Source organism: Stenella coeruleoalba (genome assembly GCF_951394435.1).
Source record: "Stenella coeruleoalba genome assembly, chromosome: 2".
In the NCBI taxonomy this organism is placed as follows: domain Eukaryota; kingdom Metazoa; phylum Chordata; class Mammalia; order Artiodactyla; family Delphinidae; genus Stenella; species Stenella coeruleoalba.
The window spans coordinates 9,737,259-9,756,948 of NC_137147.1; the positions used below are offsets into that span (position 1 = coordinate 9,737,259).

At 46.9% G+C, this 19,690-nt stretch overlaps 1 protein-coding gene across 1 annotated transcript; it reads left to right on the forward strand.

Moving 5' to 3' along the window:
* Positions 1-6,239: 6,239 nt before the first annotated feature.
* Positions 6,240-17,805, forward strand: LOC307181898 (serpin A9-like; the record flags this gene model as incomplete). Its single annotated transcript, XM_079912791.1, is given in 6 exon segments — positions 6,240-6,290; positions 12,852-13,121; positions 15,047-15,089; positions 15,092-15,183; positions 16,658-16,748; positions 16,751-17,805. Coding segments are annotated over 6 exon segments (654 nt in total). The 3' UTR covers positions 16,858-17,805.
* Positions 17,806-19,690: the final 1,885 nt, after the last annotated feature.

Sequence of the window (19,690 nt, forward strand, 5' to 3'; positions counted from 1 at the left end):
CCTCATGAGCGGATGAATGTGTTTTGACTTTGATGTAACCAACACTGACTATATGCCTCTCAGGAGCCCGGCACTGCATAGGGCCTTTCCCCAAACCCCTGACACCCCAACCCTTCAAGTTCGTGTGGCCATTCCATTCTACGGATGAGAAAACGGAGGCTCAGGGAGATCACTTAATTTGCCCAAATCCCCACAGCTAGAAAGCCACAGAGCTAGGACTCTGGAACATTTGTCCATCCATCCATCCATCCAACAAAGGTTTGCCAAGAGTCCACTCTGTGCCAGGGACTGTTCCAGGGGCTGAGACACATCAGTAAACAAAACATATCCAACTCCTTGCCCTTGCGGGGCTTCCAGGCTGGGAGACAGAGGCAGATGACAAACAGGAGTGATAACTAAATAAGAACATTGCATAGCGCAGGTCAGGGTGATGGGAGGGACTGCTGGTGGTCAGGTCGACCTCTTTGGGAAGGTGGCATCCCTGAGATGCTGCTTTCCGTGGTCTCTGAGGTATGATCGGTGTCTGAGACTTCTGACCCAGGAGATGCCCACGAATGGGTGTACTTGATAAGAGGCGAGAGGCTAGCCTCGGCCAAGGACGGAAGTGCCCAGCATCACAATCCCACGCCCCTGGGACGTGATCCAACTTGACCTTCCAGTAATGCAGAAAGCCTTTATGTGGCTTCCGAGCAGACGGCTTTTCAAGCACACGCAGGGCGCCACGAGGCTGGCTTCCTGTCTGCCTGGGCTGAGGTCATTCGTGCGGTCACACACCAGAAGTGACAGGCTGGCGTGCTGGCGAGGATAATCACAGGTGAGAAGCCCTCCTTCCTGGCCCTGCTTTTCCTGCAAACTGTGTGGCTCGGGCAAACACCTTCTTCTTCCCGGGCCTCCATTTCCCATTTGTGCCATGATGGGGTGGCCCTGGATGGTCCCCCAAGGCCCTTCTATCTCAGACAATACTTTGACACTCATATCGGAAATGACAGAACTGACTCCAGAGTTTTATCTGCATGTTCATTCTTCCACGCATTCCTTGAGTCAACAAATATTTTTTGAGCATTTGAGTCTGTGCCAGACAGGGTGCCAGTGTGGGAAAGCCAGGCGAGAGCTTAGGGTCCCATGGCCGGCTTCCTCTGGCTCAGGCCCAGCCAAGAGAGCGTTTCCCACCCTCCTGGGTCACCACGTCAGTGATCAGGTGTGACAATAAGAGTCCGAGGCCAAGGCACCCTTTTTCTTTGTGAAACGTGCTTTCCATTTCCACTTAATTTCCCAACTTTCATCCACTCCTGAACCACTTTTACGATTGTGGCTGAACCCCCATCTCTTTCATTCCATTATTTACCTAGATTGATCTTCAAATCGATGCACGTTTTAAAAAAAAAAAAGTTTAAGCAGAAAAATTAACATCACAACCAAATATAGAAAACGAAAAATAAAGACTTGACACAAATAAAAATTAATTGTAAAAATATACAACGCAACCAAGGTGGTGATTATATTCCACCGAGATCGTTTTCTCCTGCAGCCTCTGAGTCTGAAGCCTGCTCTCTTTGTTAAAAAGGAAAGTTAACAGCCACCCGATGGCTGTAGAGACATGCTGGCGCCGAGGAGAGACTTCCTCCTCGAGGAGATCAGGAAGGAGAGCTGGTAAAGGAAGGATAGTGCTCCTGCACGGGTCCACGTCACAGGCAGAAAGCACTTGAGGTTGTTTCATGGAAGTCACCTTCCCCATCCCCTGCCCCGGAGTCTCAGGCCAAGGTTGGAAAGTGTTCATGACTTATGTGTCTGATTGGCCATTCTTCTTTCTTAAAATAAATGTTAAACTTTTGAATCACTTTAGATTTACAGAAAAGTTGTGAAGATAGTAGAGTTTCTGCTTCCCCTGGCCCCGATTTCCTCAATGTTAGCATCTTACTTAACCATGAGGCATCTGACACAATTAAGGAGCTAATGTTGGAACATTACTCTCAACTGAACTTTATTTGGACTTCAACAGTTTTTTTTCACTAATATCCTTTTGTCTGTTCCAGGCTCCAACCCAAGATACTGTGTTGCGTTTAATGGCCTTTCACCTTAAGGACTTCGGCAGGGGCTTCAAGGTGCTGGAGGTTGGCAGGAGGCCCTGGCGTCAGATAGGCTGAACTTCGAATTCCAGCTCTGTCTTGCATTTGGTTTGTGACATTAGGCAAGGCACTTAGTTGGGCCCAATCCTTAGTTTTTCCTCTCTGTGAAGCGGGGATGGTCAGAGACGTCTCACAGGGTATTTGAGGGGCTTCCATGATGTAATGCGTGCGAATCTACTTTGCACGTGGTAAACATCCGTCCGGATCTGTGACGCCTGTTAAAGGCATCCAGGCTGGGGAGGGAAGTGCACTGTGTGCGCTTCCATGAAAGCCGCTTGTCCTTCCAGCACAGGTAACATTTTGACTGTTGTTTTTCTTGGCATGATGTAAACAAAAGACTCACAGATTCCTGGAATAGGCTGGGGAAAGGGGCCCCCCAGGAGAAAGATCCCTTCTGGAGCGGGAAGCCTGTGTGTTTCATAACGTTGAAATAGAGACCTCCTTTCCAAAACCAACCAGAAACAGATGAACAGTCAGAAAAAAAAAACTCCTCAGGGCTTGGGCATCTGTCTAGATCTACCCACCTTCCAGATCTCCACCCTCAGCTTGACTCAGATGCCTACAAGTCAGGTGATCATCCAGGCAGGCTAAGAAATGAGCAATGTTGCAGCAAAACAGGTTGCCAGGAGCTCTGGGTAGCCCTTCCCCTTGAGACAGGTGCACAGGTCCACAGTGGGTAATGTTGGGAGGCTCTGAAGGGTCACTTGTGGTTAAGATGGCATTGCAAGGTCAGCCTTGAGGCACCCGATCTGCTCCACAGTTAATAGCAAAAATACATTAAATATATACATATAAAGAGAAAAGTATATGAAGTGATATGAAGATCTTCATAAACCAGGAATGGGACCAAAGCATAAAGATATGTGAGGCAGGCAGGAGGTCCTATAGCCCAGAAAGGAAGAGTCTAGAGTGGCCCGGACACAGCAGGAGAGGCTCCATGTTGGAGGATGGACTTGGGAGAAAGATTCCATCTTGATGGGACCATGGATGGGGGTCCGCTCCTGCTTTGTTGCTGAGCCAGCCAGATTGGTCTTATGATCTGGGGAGAAACAGGCCTTTGCTTTCCAGGAAGTCCAAGACCTCAGCAGCTGAGGAGCTCAGAGCCAAAAGTAATCATGGAGAGCTTCTCTCTGGGGCCAGGGCACAAGCTGTGTGGGGAGGGAGCGGCCAGCTTTCTCCACTCCCAAACCTTCTCATATTTCCCTGGAAAGTCTGACTCTGCAGTTCTAGGTTGGGCCTGGGAATCCGAACTTTTACAAGACTACAGCCAAGCTTGGAGAACCCCATACTCCTTTAGGTTGCCAACTTGTGTTTCGCCAACTGTAGGTCTTTACAAAAGGCCCTGGGCGTGGGTGAATCAGCAAAGCCTGGCCCTCGGGGCTCCCACCTTTCCTCCCACTGCCCTCCCACTGCCTCCACCATCTTTATATTTCCCTTTATTCTTCTCCCCATCACTCCCTGATCATAGTCCCTGTCCCGGAGGAAGCCACACAAGGTCCAGACTGTCTGACCAGGAAGACAGACACGTAGGAATGTAAATTGCTCTGGTTTGCTCCAGGTGTTTCTAAAGGGAGGCACAGACTTTATATGGGATCCAGGAATATTTGGTGAGTGGGTGATTTGGAACTGGAGCTGGCAGGTGGAAAGGAGTTTGTCAGGTGAGAGAGTGGCGAGGGCAATCTAGACAGACTGAAAATCATGTGTGATCATACCTCATAGGGAAAGAAATGGCAGGGCTGCATTCATTTCATTTTATTTTATTTAGTCTATTTTACTTAGGTATAGTTTATATAGTGTAAATTACACAAATATTTCTGGCCATTTTTTCTTCAAAGCTTCTTCTGTCCTCCCCTACCCACTTTTTGCCTAGACTGCAATTACACATATGTTAGGCCACTTGATTTTGTCCCACAGGTCACTGGGACACAGTTATTTTTTTCCCTCCAGTTTGCTCTCTTCAGTTTGGAGAGCTCCTATTGCTCTATTTTCAAGCTTACTGACCTCTTCTACAATTTAGATTTTCTTATGAACCTAGCCAGTGAATTTTTCATTTTGGTTACTGAATTTTTCATCTCCCAAAGGTCAATTTGATTCTTTTTTATACATTTGATTTTTCTCACATTATATCAATGCTTTATTGTTTAAGCATATTTAAATAGCTATTTTAAAGTCCTTGTCTGTTAATTCCATAATTTCAGTCATGTCTATGTCTGTTTCCACTGACTGATTTTTTTCTTCTGGACATGGATCATATGTTCCCATTTCTTAGAATATTTAACAATTTTTGATTGGATGCTGGACATTGTGGCATTACAATTTTTTGATCTGGGTTTTGTTGTCTTCCTCTATGGTGTGTTGACATTGGTTTTGACAGTGAACTAAATTACCTACAAAACTGCTTTATTCTGTCAATGCATATTTTCAGGTTTTGTTAGGGTGCCTAGAACAGCTTTAAACCAAAGTTAATTTAGCCTAATGTCAAGATGCAAAACTTCCAGGGTCTCTACTGAATGCCCCAGGTGTTCCATGAGGTCTCGTCACTCTGGCTGGTTATAACCTAAATACCTCCCCATGCTATGTGAATCCTAGGAATTGTTCTGCTTACATCTTAACAGCAGGGTTTTTTGTTTGTTTATTTTTGTTTTTGACCAACTTTGTGGAATTTCACTTTGTGCATGCAGAGCTGAGCACTTAGCTTTGGATTTAAGCTAATGTACATTTTTTGCTGCACAAATTGTAGCTTCTTCAGCTTTCCCAAACTCTGATACCCATCCTCTAAGCAAATCTACCGTGTTCTCCTTGGGCTCCCCTCCCTGTGTACAGAACGTGCCAATAGGCAGAAAATTGAAACAATTATAAGACTTACCTCATTTGTGTCCCTTCTCTGCCTGTTGTTCAGTGTCTGAATTGTTTCATATTTTTTGTGTCTCAATTGTTTCATATATTTTGTCCAGTCTTCTAACTGCGAGTCCAATGTCAGACTTATCTTGGCCAGAAGTGTAAGTCAATTCACATTTTATATACGTATATACCTGTGGAATGATCATCCTAATTAAGACCCTAAAAAAGTCTCTTTTGCTCGTTTCCAGTCAGTACCACCCCTCAGAGATAAATTGCTCATTTAATTTTATTTCAATTATTGAGCACTTATTATTGACCAAACAGTGCTGTACAGGGAGAACAATATAGACAACTTCCTGATTCATTAAATTTTCAGCCACACAAATAAAAGCAAAATTATGACAATGGTAGGTATTTCACTAAGAGGTTAATGGTGCTATGGAAACATTTCATAGGAGGAATTTTTCTTATCTGGGTGGTCAAAGAGATCTTCCTTGAGGAAGCAACATGAGCTAAGATCTAAACAATGAATATGAATTAATTAGGGGGAAGATCAGTGAGGGGAGTGTGGGTAACATTCTAGGAGTAGGGTCCAACAAGCATCACCTGTAAGGATCATGAAAATGGGCAGAATGGCTGGACATAGCAGTCTGAGCATTGGCTTTCAGATGTGTGATGAAGTTAGAGAGGCCAGCAGAGCACAGGCTCTGTGGGTTGGATTAAATGTCAGCTCCCACTCTGGGAAATAGGAGGCTGTTGGAACATTTAACCTACGTAAGTGATATGTTGACAAGGGGAGTGAGGAAGAAGGAGGTGCAAGGATGAGTCCTAGGTTTGAATAACTAGGTGAGTGGCGGTGCCGTGGAAGGAGATGTTGAAAGGAAGTTTCGGTTGTAACTTTGGTTGGGAGATGGTGCTTGGGAAAGAGTCTCAGTCCATTTGGGTCACATTGAGCGTAAGGTTCATTTGCAACATCAGAAGGAGATATCAAGTAGGTTAAATACATGAAGTTCAGAAGAAAGGTCTGGGCTGGAGCTTGAAAGTAATGAATGATTTGCGTCTCTTAGTAATGAAACCGTGGGCGTGATGAGGTCAGCTGGAGAGAACGGAGAGATTAAAATGAAGAGGGCAACATAGCCAAGTACAGATGCTGGCAGGCTCGCCAACACGTGAGGACTGGGAGAAGAGGAACCAGCAGAGGAGACAAGGGGGAGGAGCAGAGAGATATGATAAATCTAGGAGGATGCGGTGTCCCAGAGCCAAGGGGAGGGAATGCTTAAGGCTGAGTGTGGTCTCCAGTGTCAGAGGCTCCTGGGAAGTCAGGTAAGATGAGAACTTAGATATGTTCATGGCCTGGTCCTGGTTCTGTGGACCCAGAAGCCAGGCTAGAGTGGGCCAGGGGGTGAGTGGAAGGTGAGGCCATGAATACACAGCTCTTTCAGATTTGGGCCGTGATGGAGAGGATGGAGATAGAGCAATAGCTAGAAGGCAATGTGCTGGTGGTAGTGGTGGTGGTTTGTCTTAATGGACAAGACTTGAACATATTTATAAATAAATAAAAACAAACTTATGGGTACCGAAGGGGAAAGGGGGATGGATAAATCAAGAGTTTGGGATTAACATATACGCACTACCATACATAAAATAGATAACCAGCAAGGACCTGCTGTATAGCACAGGAACTATACTCAATATCTTGTAATAACCTGTAAGGGAAAAGAATATGAAAAAGAATAGATATATATGTATGTATAACTGAATCACTTTGCTGTACGCCTGAAACTAACTCAAGTTTAGTTGTAAACTAACTGTACTTCAATAAAAGATAATTAATTAATTATTTTTAAAAGCCAGTGGCAAGGATCCAGTTGAGTAGTGTTTAAACACAGAAGAGAGAGATATAAGGGTCCTGCGATGGAGATAAAGGAAGGTATCTAGAGTTTGGGGAGGGAGGTGGACCTTAGAAATAATGGGGGAGGGGAGGAGTGCTGGGGAAAGCAGGGGTATGTCTGCTGGGGGAGGGGAGGCAGTTCCTTTTCTGAGGGTCTCTCTTTAATGTGAGGTAGGAGGCAAGGTTGTCTGGTGTGTGTATGTGTGTGCACGCATGCGTGGGTACATGCGTTTGTGGCAGGGTGAGGAGTCCATCTCAAGGAAAAGGAAAAGGTTGAGAGATTCCCCAAAGCCCGTGCACGAGTGCATTGGTGAGATCTCTGTTGCCAGGCAAATAGAGGTGGCTGGTTGGGAATTCACAGTGGACCAGCCCGCCTTACTGAGCCTCCTTCCCCACAGCACTGGCAGAGAAAGAGCAGAGAGGTGGCTCATTCCAGGTGTGGGGACTCACCAAAAGTGAGTGTCACAGACACAGCGGCCCCGGGGAGCATAGGATTTGGGAATGAAATGAAGCTCTTTGACAGTCAAGCTAGATAAGGAGGCAAATGAAGACAGGAGAGGGTGGGTGGGCTAAGGGAAATGGGACCAGCGGTCCAGGAAACAGGACCAGCTGTGTGCTCCAGGATAAAGCTGGGGGGCAGGTAAGTTGGGGCCCAATGGAGAAAGACCTTGAATGCTAGGAGTTGGGCATCCCTCCCCAGGTTGGTGGGGAGCCATGGAGGGATCTGAGCAGGTGGGTGACCCCCGAGATTTGCATCTGGGGGAAGCGCAGGCTGTCTGCAGTGTGGTTAGTGACTGGGGCTGGTAGACTGTCAGGGATTGAGGGGGTGTGAGCCTGTGGAGGGTGAGATGAAGGCAGCGGGGTTTGGGAAGGAGGACCCCAGACGGGGCGAGCACAGAGAGGACGGAGTGTCCCTGTCACCCCGTCAGGCAGAGCCCCCAGCAGGACGCACACATACCTCCAGGCAACAGTCGTCACCACGGAGAGAGGGGCGAGGGTCTTCATGGGGCTGGGGGAGAGAAGGAGTGGCCTCGGGTGGACAGGAGTTTGGGAGGAGAGAGGACAAGCGGGGAAAGAGGTTGGATTTTTTTTTTTTTTTGGTTGCACTGTGAGGCATGTGTGATCTTATTTCCCCGACCAGGGATCGAACCCACGCCCCCTGCAGTGGAAGCGCCAAGTCTTAACCACTGGACCGCCAGGGAATTCTCAGGAGGTTGGATTTGAAGAGCCGACAGAATAAGATTTTTTTCCTGGTGCTTTTCCCCCAAGAGCATAAAGACCTGCCTCTTGAGGCCTGTGGACGTGGAGCCCAGGCTGTCGAGTAAGGAGCCCTTTGAGGCCTCCTCTCTGAGGCCCAGAGAGAAGCAGCAACTTGCCTAAGGTCACGTGGAGGCCAGCGCCATTGACGGGGCCGGGACTCCTACCAGCCAACACCCATGAGAGGCTACTAGTTCAGAGGGTGCCCCCTGCTCAGCCCAGATCCCCACTCAGCAGGATGGGGGGCACGGAGTCTGAAGTCCTCCAGCAAGGCGGTGTCTGCTGATGGGGATGTGGGCTCCCGGGGAGGCACAGGGTGTTAGCAGGTGCCCCACCCCACCAAGCCCTCTCCAGGATGGGACTCTGGCCCCTGGTAGGATGGCCCCGTGCTCCCTGGTGCCTCATCCCTGAACCTGGCAGCAACTCCCGTCCCTCTGGGCCTGGCCTACAGCCTCTCCCCGCTCACAGTCGCAAATATCCAGCCACAAGCCCGTCTCTCCACCCCGCTCCCAAGTGAAGAATGGAAAAGCACCAGAGCCATGAAGGAGAAGCGGCTTTGATCCATGCCCCCTGGGCCCAGGGTGGGATGGCTTAGGGGCTCAGCTTGGAACGTGTGGATAGAGTCCAGTAGGTGGGTGGGTCTATGTGAGCCCCGCTTAGAGAGAAAACTCAACTCTAGTCAAACAGACACAAAGCTACAAACAAAAGATGGGTGAATCAAATAAATGGAAATGGAGAGAAATTTGCAGTTTCCTAAAGGAATTACTCATTCAGCAAAAAGATTCCTCGTATACTTTCCTCTAATTTTAGTCACATTTGGTATAATAAAGTGTTATCCAATTTACATAAATTTAGTTTCAACAAAGAGGCTGTTGGGAGCGTGGCTATCACGTTGGGGCTGGCCTGACACAGGCAAGCGCCCTATTGCTCTCCATCCTCTCTGAACAACTCTACAGGGTACAGGTAATTACCCTTATGTCACAGAGCGGAGAAAGAAAACTGAAGTCCAGAGAGGTTAAAAACTTGCCCATCGTGGGGCTTCCCTGGTGGTGTAGTGGTTGAGAGTCCGCCTGCCGATGCAGGGGGACACGGGTTCGTGCCCCGGTCCGGGAAGATCCCACATGCCAAGGAGTGGCTGGGCCCGTGAGCCATGGCCGCTGAGCCTGCGCGTCCGGAGCCTGTGCTCCGCAACGGGAGAGGCCACAACAGTGAGAGGCCCGCGTACCGCAAAAAAAAAAAAACTCGCCCATCGTGAACTTCAGAGTTGATACAAGCCCAACACTGACTTACTCCAAAACTGCTGGAGTTCCCAACTGCTGTCGGGTCACTTAGTCTAAAATCCTCCCGGCGCCAGTCTTGCTGGATGAGGCCCGTGGAGGGAGCAGGAATCTTAGTATTCTTATAAGGCAGGTGTGCTAGGGACAAAACCTCTGCTTTTGTTTATTATTGGAAAATGTCCTGATCTCTCCTTAACTTTTGAAGGGTAGTTTTGCCCAATGTAGAATTCCCCTGGTTGACAGGGTTTTTTTTTCTTTTGGTGCTTTGAACGTGCAATCCAACTACCTTCTGGCCTCTCTGGTTTCTGATGAGAAATCAGCTGTGAATCTTACCAAGGATATCTTGTACATGATGAATCACTTTTCTCTCGCTGTTTTCAAGATTCTTTCTTTAGCCTTTGGTTTTGACAGCTTGATTATGATGTGTCTAGGCTCTGGATCTCTAAGTTTATACTATTCAGATACTGTTGAGATTTTTGAATGTTGTACATGAATGTTTTCCATCAAATTTCAGAAGTTTTTGGACGTTATTCCTTCCCATAATCTTTCTCCCTTCTTTCTCTCTTCCCGTTTTGGGATCCCATTGTGTCCATATTGTATGCGTTACAGCCTGTCACGGTCTCTGAGGCTCTATTCATTTGTCTTCATTCTTTTTTCTCTCTGTTCCTCTGACTATATAATCTCAATTGCTGTATCTTCTGGTTCACCAGTTTCGGGGTTTTTTTTCCCTTCTGCCTAGTCTAAGCTGCCATTGAGCTTCTCTAGAGAATTTTTTAAAATATTTATTTATTTGGCTGCACTGGGTCTTAGTTGCGGCATGTGGGATCTTTAGCTGCGGCATGCAGGACCTAGTTGCCTGACCAGGGATTGAACCCGGGTCCCCTGCATTGGGAGCGTGGAGTCTTAGCCACTGGACCACCAGGGAAGTCCTCTAGAGAATTTTTTATTTCAGTTACTGTGCTTTTCAACTCCAGGATTTCTATTTGTTTCTTTTCAAAAATAATTTCTATCTTATTATTCATGCTCTTTATTGGGTGAGACGTCATTCTCATACTTTCCTTTAGTTATTTAAACATGGTTTCTTTTAGTTGTATGAACATGTTTAAAATAGCTGATTTAAAGTCTTTGCCTGAACTTCCTCAGGAAAATTTCTATTGATTTCTTTCTTTTTTTTTGGGGGGGGGAGGTGTGTTGGGTCTTCATTGCTGCGCACAGGCTTTCTCTAGTTGCGGTGAGCAGGTGCTACTCTTCATTGCAGTGCGCGGGCTTCTCATTGCAGTGGCTTCTCTTATTGTGGAGCACGGGCTCTAAGCATGCAGGCTCCATAGCTGTGGCTCACCAGCTCAGTAGTTGTGGCTCACGGGCTCCAGAGTGCAGGCTCGGTAGCTGTGGCGCACAGGCTTAGTTGCTCCGCGGCATGCGGGATCTTCCCGGACCAGGGCTGGAACACGTGTCCCCTGCCTTGGCAGGCGGATTCTTAACCACTATACCACCAGGGAGGCCCTGATTGCCTTTTTAAGTTGACTTTATTTTTTAAGAGCAGTTTTAGTTTCACAGAAACATTGAGGGAAAGTGCAGATTTCCCATCTACCCGCCAACATGCAGAGCCCCTCCATTACAAACATCCCCCACCAGAGAAGTATGTTTGTTACACTTGATGAACCTACACGTCATAATCACCCGAAGTCCGTAGTTTATTTTCACTCTTAGAGTTTTACGTTCTATATTTTTGAACAAATGTATAATAATATGTATCCATTATCATGGTATCATACAGTGTTTTCACTGCCCTAAAAACCTCTGTGCTCTGCCTCCCACCTGATCTTTTTACTGTCTCCAAAGTTTTGGCTTTTCCAGAATATCATACTGTTGGAATCATACTGTACGTAGCCTTTTCAGATTGGCTTCTTTCACTTAGTAATATGCATTTAAGCTTCCTATTTGTCTTGTCATGGCTTGATAGCTCAGTTATTTTTATCTCTGAATCATATTCCATTGCCTGCTTGTACCATAGTTTTTTCATCCATTCACCTACTAAAGGAGAACTTTGTTGTTTCCAAGTTTTGGCAGTTATGAATAAATGCTATAAAAATACAGGTGCAGGTTTTGTGTGGACATAATTTTTTATTCCTTTGAATAAATATAAAATAACATGGTTGTGGTATCATATGGCAAGAGTATATTTGTTTTTGAAAGAATCTACCAAACTGTCTCCCCAAGTGGCTGTACCATTTTACATTTCTACCAGCAATATGTTAGAGTTCATAGCCCCACATCCTAGCTAGCATTTGGAGTTGTCTGTGTTCCAGATTTTGGCCATTTGAACAGGTGTGTAATGGTATCTCACTGTTGTTTTAATTTGCAATTCCATGATGACATATGATGTGAAGCATCTTTTCATATGTTTGTTTGCCATCTGTATATCTTCTCTGCTGCAGTACCTGTCAGGTCCTTTGGCCCATTTTTTTAATCCAGTTGTTTGTTTTCCTGTTGTTAAGTTTTAGGAGTTTTTTGTATATTTTGGATAACAGTCCTTTATCAGATGTGTCTTTTGCAAATATTTTCTCCCAATCTGGCTTGTCTTCTCATTCATTGTGTTTCACAGAGCAGAAGTTTTTAATTTTAATGAAGTTCATCAGTTATTTCTTTCATGTATAATGCTTTTGGTGCTGTATCTAAAAAGTTATTGCCATACCTGAGATCCTCTAGGTTTTCTTCTATATTATCTTCTGGGTGTTTTATAGTTTCGTATTTTAAATTTGGGTCTATGATTCAAGTTAATTTTTATGAAGGGTATAAGGTCTGTGTCTATGTCTAGATTTTTTTTTTTTTTTTTTTTGCATATCGATGTCTGTTCTTCCAGCACCATTTGTTGAAAAGACTTTTTGCTCCATTGTATTACCTTTGCTCCTTTGTCAAAGTTCAGTTGACTGTATTTATGTGGGTCAAGTTGGGGGCTCCCTATTCTGTTCCATTGATCCATTTGTCTGTCCTTTTATCAATAACACACTGTCTTGATTACTGTAGCTTTGTAGTAAGTACTGAAGTTGGCTAGTCAGTCCTCTCACTTTGCTCTAGGGTTCCAGCCCTATGTTTTCCCTTCAGTGACTGCCAGGCTGCTATATCTCACTGCAAATTCAGACCATTATATTTTCAGGCTACAAAAGAGCTGGGAAGTGGAGAATGGAGCTAGGGCAAGTTAAAGTACCACAAAGCTCACTGTTCTTACCAAGATTTTGTTGTTTTTCTTTAACAAATTGTTCCCTGATTTTCTGAAAGCATTTGGTTAATTTCCAGAGTTCTAAAAAAGTTAATTCTGACCATTGTTGCAGTTTTCTCATTGTTTTTATGGAGGAAAGAGTTTTCAGAGATCCTCACTTCACCATTCTCGCTGTCTTCACCTCACTAATTGTACTTTGACATAAAGACGTCTCTTCTCTCTTTGTGCTGGCCAAGTAGGAGAAGCGCTTTAACCCTGCATACACAAGTCAAAGCTTCCCATTCCTGGTGGGCAAGAGGACCAATGTACATGTTCCAATGATGCACCAGGCGGAACAAGTTGGTTTTGGGGTGGATCCAGAGCTGAACTACTCTGTGCTGCAGATGGACTACAGCAGAGACACTGTGGCCTTCTTTGTCCTCCCTGGCGAGGGCAAGATGAGGCAGCTGGAACACGCCTTGTCAGCCAGGACACTGAAGTGGAGCCGCTCACTCCAGAAGAGGTGGGTATGTATGCCAATTTGCTGTGGCCTGAGGCAGGTGATGGTGCACACCCAAGGATGAGGAAAATGTCACGATAACAGCTGTTGCATAATCACTCCTGCACATTGAGCACCAACTACATGCTGGACAGTGAGCTTGGGACCGCAGACATGTTCTCCCTTGAACTTCACGAATACCTGACAGATGAGAAGTGTTACCGCCCCCATTCACAGATAAAGAAATAGAGGCTCCAAAAGGAGAAGTGGATCGCCCCAGGTCATGTAGCTAATAGATCACTGCAAAAGTATTACATCACGGTAGCTATTCTGTGTCAGCAGAGCTCACTCTATCAGCCAATTCAATATTGAATTCTGTAGAATTATTGCATAAACACACACACACAAAACTTGCTATTCACCTATAAAGTGAAGATAATAATATTATCAAACTCACAGGTTGTTGAAAGGATAGAATAAGTTGCTATTTTTAAAGTGCTTAGGAGAACGTCTAAGGGATGGTAAGTGTTCAATAAATGTTACTCAGTCGTAATATTCTTAGTAGTTCTGTGTTTATTATGGAGGGTATCAAAAGGATGTTAATCATAAGATAACAAGGCATGTCAAGGTCTAATGCACAGTCTCTTAGCAATATTTTCCTGGCATCATTAGCATCATTCCCAGATGCTCATAGTCTAGGAGGAGAGAAGAGACAGTTTTAGGGATAACTGTAATTCAAGAAAGACAAAGGTCAATGGGTGGGCAGAGTCCTGAGGCGCTTCTGAGCAAAGAGAGATCACAGCTGGGATTGAGGGAAGGCGTCAGTGAGGTGACACATTTGAGCCACAGGTATGGAAAGGACACAGGGGCTTGGGAAGGGCATTCTGATGACAAAGGCAAAGCGGGGATCAAGGGACACTGTAGGATGTTTCAGGTTCCTTCTTTCCTAGACTGCAACCGGGGGTGGATAGAGAAAGAGGAGGCAGCACGGAGACTGGGGTGGGGGAGGGCTCTCTAAAGAGCAGCGGACAGAGCAGAGAGAAGATGGAGATGGCCAAGCCAGCGCAGGAGACGGTAACAGGGGCGAGAGAGCTGTCCATTGTGCTAGATGTCCCAAGAAGTCCCCCAATGAGGAATTTAGATGTTCATCCAACACTTCTGTACTTTCACTTCTGTGACTAAGTACATGGCCTTGGGAAAAGCACTAAAACTAAGATTTACCATCTTTAACATGGAGATAATGTTGATGAATGTGTCTGGGACAATGCCTGGCACATAATAAATGCTCAGTAAACGTGAGCTATTCACTCTTGGTTCAGAAAAAACCATTGCAGAGAAAGAGAAAAGTGTACCAAACTCTAGGCCTATGCTGTTCGATATAGGAGCCACCAGCCACACGTTATAACCTAAATTTAAATGACTTAATATTAAGTACAATTTTAAATTTACTTCTTGGCACTATCCACGTTTAAGTTGCTTAATAGCCACATGGGGCTGGCTAACGACTACCATATTGAACAGCACAGGTAGAGAATATTTCTAACTTTGCAGAAAGTTCTACTGAACTTTGCTGCTCTCAGGGATTAGCAGGGTTTTTCTCAGGAAGGGTGGTGAGAGGCACATTCTGGGCCAGGGATGGTAGACACACTTCCATCGATGCCCAGTGCCTCCCCTGGGCCTCTGCTATAGTCACCTTTGCTTGTCCCCCTTCTCAGCTCTGCCCCCTACTTCATTAAGGGGCCCATTTTTCATCTCGTGTATCTCCAAAGCTGGACTTGCTCATCCAGGAGGCTTACTTCCAGAGCAAGCTGGGTTGGTGGTCTGGGATGTACTGATCCTTCTAGCAGCAACTGGTGCCTGGAGGAAGAGCAGAGCCTCCTGAAATGTCACCTGGAATGGTCACCATGGGCTCGTGATCACATCTTGTTCTTTCTTCTTTTCCACAGGTGCTTAGAGGTGTTCATTCCAAAATTTTCCATTTCCTCCTCCTATAACCTGGAAATATCCTCCCCAAGATGGGCATCTGGGATGCCCTTGACAAAGATACTGATTTTTCTGGAATCACAAAGAAAGACTTCCTTCAAGTTTCCAAAGTGAGTTGGTTGATTAGCACATTTGCATGAAAGCGTGAGTCGGAAGGGCCCGTAGAGACTGGCCTGTGGAGCAACCTCATCTCGTTGATTAGCAGCCAGAGGCCCCAGGAGGCAAAGTGACTTCTGTGTAACAGGAGGGCTGCATCTCACGGCTGCCAGGCCTGTGGCTTTATGGCCGTCATACCACTGATACACAGGCATCTTTTATCCCTCTTCAGATAAATGTTCCTAAGGTCCAACTACAGTGCTCTGAGAATCAGACCTCTACTCGGCAGGCAGCTCTGCTGCCCCAAACCCACTGCAGATGAGTAGCTGTCCCCTGGCGTTTGACCTCACCTCCCTAAAGCCTAGGTGCTCACACCAAGGTCATAATGTAGCTGCTCATAGGCCATGAGTACCCTGTAGATGTGCTGTGTTTGGTCTGCAGTCAGAAGAAAGGAAGAAGGAGAAGAAGAAAGGGAGGAAGAAAACGAAAAAAAAGAGAGGGAGGGAGGGAGGGAGGAAGGAAAGAAAAGGAGGGAAGGAGGGAGGAAAGGGGGAAAGGGAGCTGACTTCTAAAATGTAACATACTGGACCTAAAAATTTAGATTCTGATTCTCTTTATTGAGCATTTACTATGTGCCAAGCCCAATTCCCACATGGCAACAGTGAGCCCAAACAGTCAGCCCAAGGGAGCCCTCCAGGTTCCCCATGTGCCCCCTGCTCTTACAAGACATCTCATCATCTCATGGGGGTTACCTGCCCAGCCTCTGTCCACATATGAGTTTCTGATCCCCAACCTAAAAATTTATTTTTATGACAGATTATAATGGTCAGAAGTGGTCCTGGGCCACAGAAGGGGATCTCTGTCACCGGTGTTCAGGGAAAGAATGCAGACAGGTCTCACTGGAATGTGATGACCATAATGAACCTTTCCCATGAGATGCTTTTCTGCACATATGAAAAACAGTGATTAAAGTTCAAATTTTAAAAAAGAAAAAGAAAAACAGTGGTTGTAATTGTCGGGAATTCTCCAGCCCCCTGCAGTTTGGGAGTACATGAATTTCTTCCCTAGAAGACCAAGCAGGGATCCAGCATTTAGGAATCCCTAACCTAGGTCTCCTGTGCAACAATGGTAGCAATTACAAGTGCTAGCAAGTTCATGAGCACTTGCTTTGTAAGATCTTTAACTCACTGGATAAACTTGTGGGAGGCATGCAGGTACGATCATCGTTTCATAGAAATGAAAATTGAAGCACACAGCACCCAAATAAGTTTTGCAACAGTAAGTGGCAGAACTGGGACTCATTTAACTCTGTGCTTAAGGGCCAGCTGACCAGTGACCACAACAGCTGTAGTTAGTTGAGCAAACCTAATGCCAGGTATCACCTTGGAGCCACCCGAGGGGGTGTCCCTGTTCCTAGGCAGAACACCAAAACTCAGTAAATAAAGGTGTCTGCATGTGAACTGCTGATGTTTCCTTTTCCCTTGGCAGGTGGCTCACGAGGCTGTGCTGGACGTCAGAGAGGAGGGGACCCAGGCTGCAGCAGCCACCGTCACCAAACTCAGAGTCCAGTCCACGTCCCTTCTTACTCCACCATCTGTTTCAATAGGTCCTTCATGCTGCTGATTATAAACAAAGCCACACAGACCACGTTCTTCCTCGGGAAATTTGGGAACCCCACTAAGTTCTAGGTGGAAAAAGCCCTGTCATCTGAAGACACACTGACATGCACAGAAAACGATCCTCCGCACTGCCTGACTCCCCAGATGTGGAGGCGTGCCGCCTTCTGCTCTCAGGTTCCACCTGACCCTGGCAGAGCTGCGTTCAACTCAGTCATCCAAGGCAGCAGAGCTCCCAGTCACAAGCCAGAGCCCATTAACCTCCAGTTTCTTTTCCACAAATTCTCCCAGGTGACTAGCTTCATGGAACAGCTCTGGGTTGGTGTATTTCCAGTCCTCGGAGCCCCTGGGAAGGGTGACATGTAGGTCAGTCACCTTTATTGCAGAATTACAAGGATAAATTCAATAAACCCCAAGTGTGAATCCAGTCAGCAGCCGTGTTCCCACACGCCTCCAGGGTCTTCACCTGAAGAGGGTCCATCGTGCTGACTGGCAGCGGCTGGGTTGTTAATATGTGACATTTCAGGGGCTGCATGAATTCATTCATCCATTCATTCAACAAAAACATTGAGCACCTACTATGTGCTAGGAGTCAACCAGACAAACGAGTCCCTGGCCAATTGGGCCTCCATGGGGGCAACAGACGGCCACCACCACAACTGTAAAACCAAACCTATAAATAAACATGATTGTTGCAGGTTACGATCAGTGCTGTGAAGGTACGGAATAGGATGATTTGAAGGAAACGAGATGGCGAGGGGCGTTTCTGTGAGCACAAAGGCTGAGTCCGGGGTGAGCAGGTGTGTTGGAGGGACAGTAGGATGCCCTTGTGGCTGGAATGGCGGAACCAAGGTCAGAGAGGTAAGGGGCGGTCAGACCGCGTAGGGTGTTATCGGCTAAGGAAAGGAGTCTGGGTGTGTGGGGAGAGGGCATTAAACCAGTTGAGTTTCTCAAACCGGAAAGTGAAGGGTTAAGGTATGGGCTGTGAAGACCTCTCTGAGTCTGTGCAATGGTTTTCCATCATCAGGGCTGCTGCCTTCCTGGCTCTGACGCTGTCACACACACGTACACACAGCCCTTGCGTTCGTCCTCCTCCCTGCTGGTTGGTAGTGACGACGGCCCAGCCGCCTTACTCTGATTCCTCAGGACCAGCGTTGCAGAGGGTGCAAGGGCCACAGGTGTCAGGCAGAGACCGCTCCATCATCCTCCCCCGTCCCCCATCCCAAAACCCTCTGCAGACAGGCTGTACTGGCTCCTTCCTTTTCAGATTCTGAGGGCACCAGTGTCCCACACCACCTCAGATGTGCTAGGGGGGCTCACGTTGTCTTTTCCAAGTTCTTTACACAGAAAGAAACGGGGACTGAAACCTGGCGGTCCAGTGGTTAAGACTCCACGCTTCCACTGCAGGGGCGTGGGTTTGAGCCCTGGTGAGGGAACTGAGATCTAAGTTCTAATTGATCCAACCTTCCAGATCCACCTAGCGTGGATGCTAGTTAGCCAGAGCACGGCAGCCACCGCCTTTGAAAGCGAACTCCCCCCGCAGTGTCTACTGCTAATGGGATTCCTCAGCTGTTAACTAACTATCCCTAGAATGTAAATAAAAACAGTTGCTACCTCCCTCATGTCTGTGCAAGGACATCATAGAAATATGGTCACTCAGGACATTGGAACATCTGGCTTTTCTAGGTGAGTGTTTCTTCTCCACCCCCCAGTCACCCGCCCAGTGGACCCACATGCAGGCATTGAGGTGAGTTGAGTACATCCTGTGGACCAGACACGGCACTGAGGCTGAGGCTACAGCAAGGAACTATTCCTGCCTCGTGGGGTTTACAGTCCGGCATGGACGAGGGGGAGATACCGTAAGTGATGTTCAATACGGCCCTTCACGAAATTTTAGGACAAGAATCTGGAGCTACTGATGTGACTCGAAGCATCCACCTGGGCACAAGCACTGAGAAAGCCCCCCGAGTGCAGCACAGTCACCTCAAGTGGTACCATGGCTCCCTGGGGAACGGCGGCCACCCATGTGCCGAGGCAGGCAGAAGCTGGGCCTGGGGATGTGGCATCCGTGACCACCCCCCTGCCCCAGCTCCACCCCTGTGCGGGACGGCTACACAGCACGGGGACAAAAGGGACAACGAAGCTCAGGAAAAAGGATTTCAAAAGCCTCCAGTTCCAGCTCCCAGTCACGGTCGGAAACCCAGGGCTCCTGCATCACTGGGTGGTCATGCGAGTCAACCAGAAAGCCCTCAGGACAATGCCTTGCAGACTGTCCACGTCCAGTGAAGGCTACCCGTTAATGGCATTGTGCTTATTGTTTCCATATCAGGAACATTTTAAAACAACAAAGACGTTTCTTTCTTGCTCCTTTCCCAGCTGGGAGTTGAGAAGAAAAGGCAAGCAACTGTGCAGAACGTTGTGCCCCAGAGCATCCCTCACAGTGTGCCCAGCATCCTCTGTCCCACTCAGACCTCAGGACCATCTACAACCCAAAGGGTCCCTTTTCATTCCCCGGTGTGCGGCTGATCTCTGGTACTAATATACCCTCATTCCCCCCAGCTCAGCAGATCCCACAGAAAATGTGTTCAGAGGCCCAGCTTTTAAATGAAATACTATGGGCCATATTTATTAGTTGAAGCCAAAAATTAAAATCTCTCTGTACCAAGGAACTTACATAAAATTTACTTAAGAAAGGAGGCTGACGTTGCCGTCCTTGATAAATAATGCCATTACTGAAGATGAGATGAAGCATTTAAAGAATTTTTAAAAGCCCTTATCCCTGAAAGTTTGCTCGCTACACTTTAGTCCAGGATCTACTAGCAAAAGTGGAGATGACTGGCCAGGAGATGACTGGGTTAGGAGCACGGCTGTGGTGTCAGATAGACATGGGTGTGAATCCCAGCTT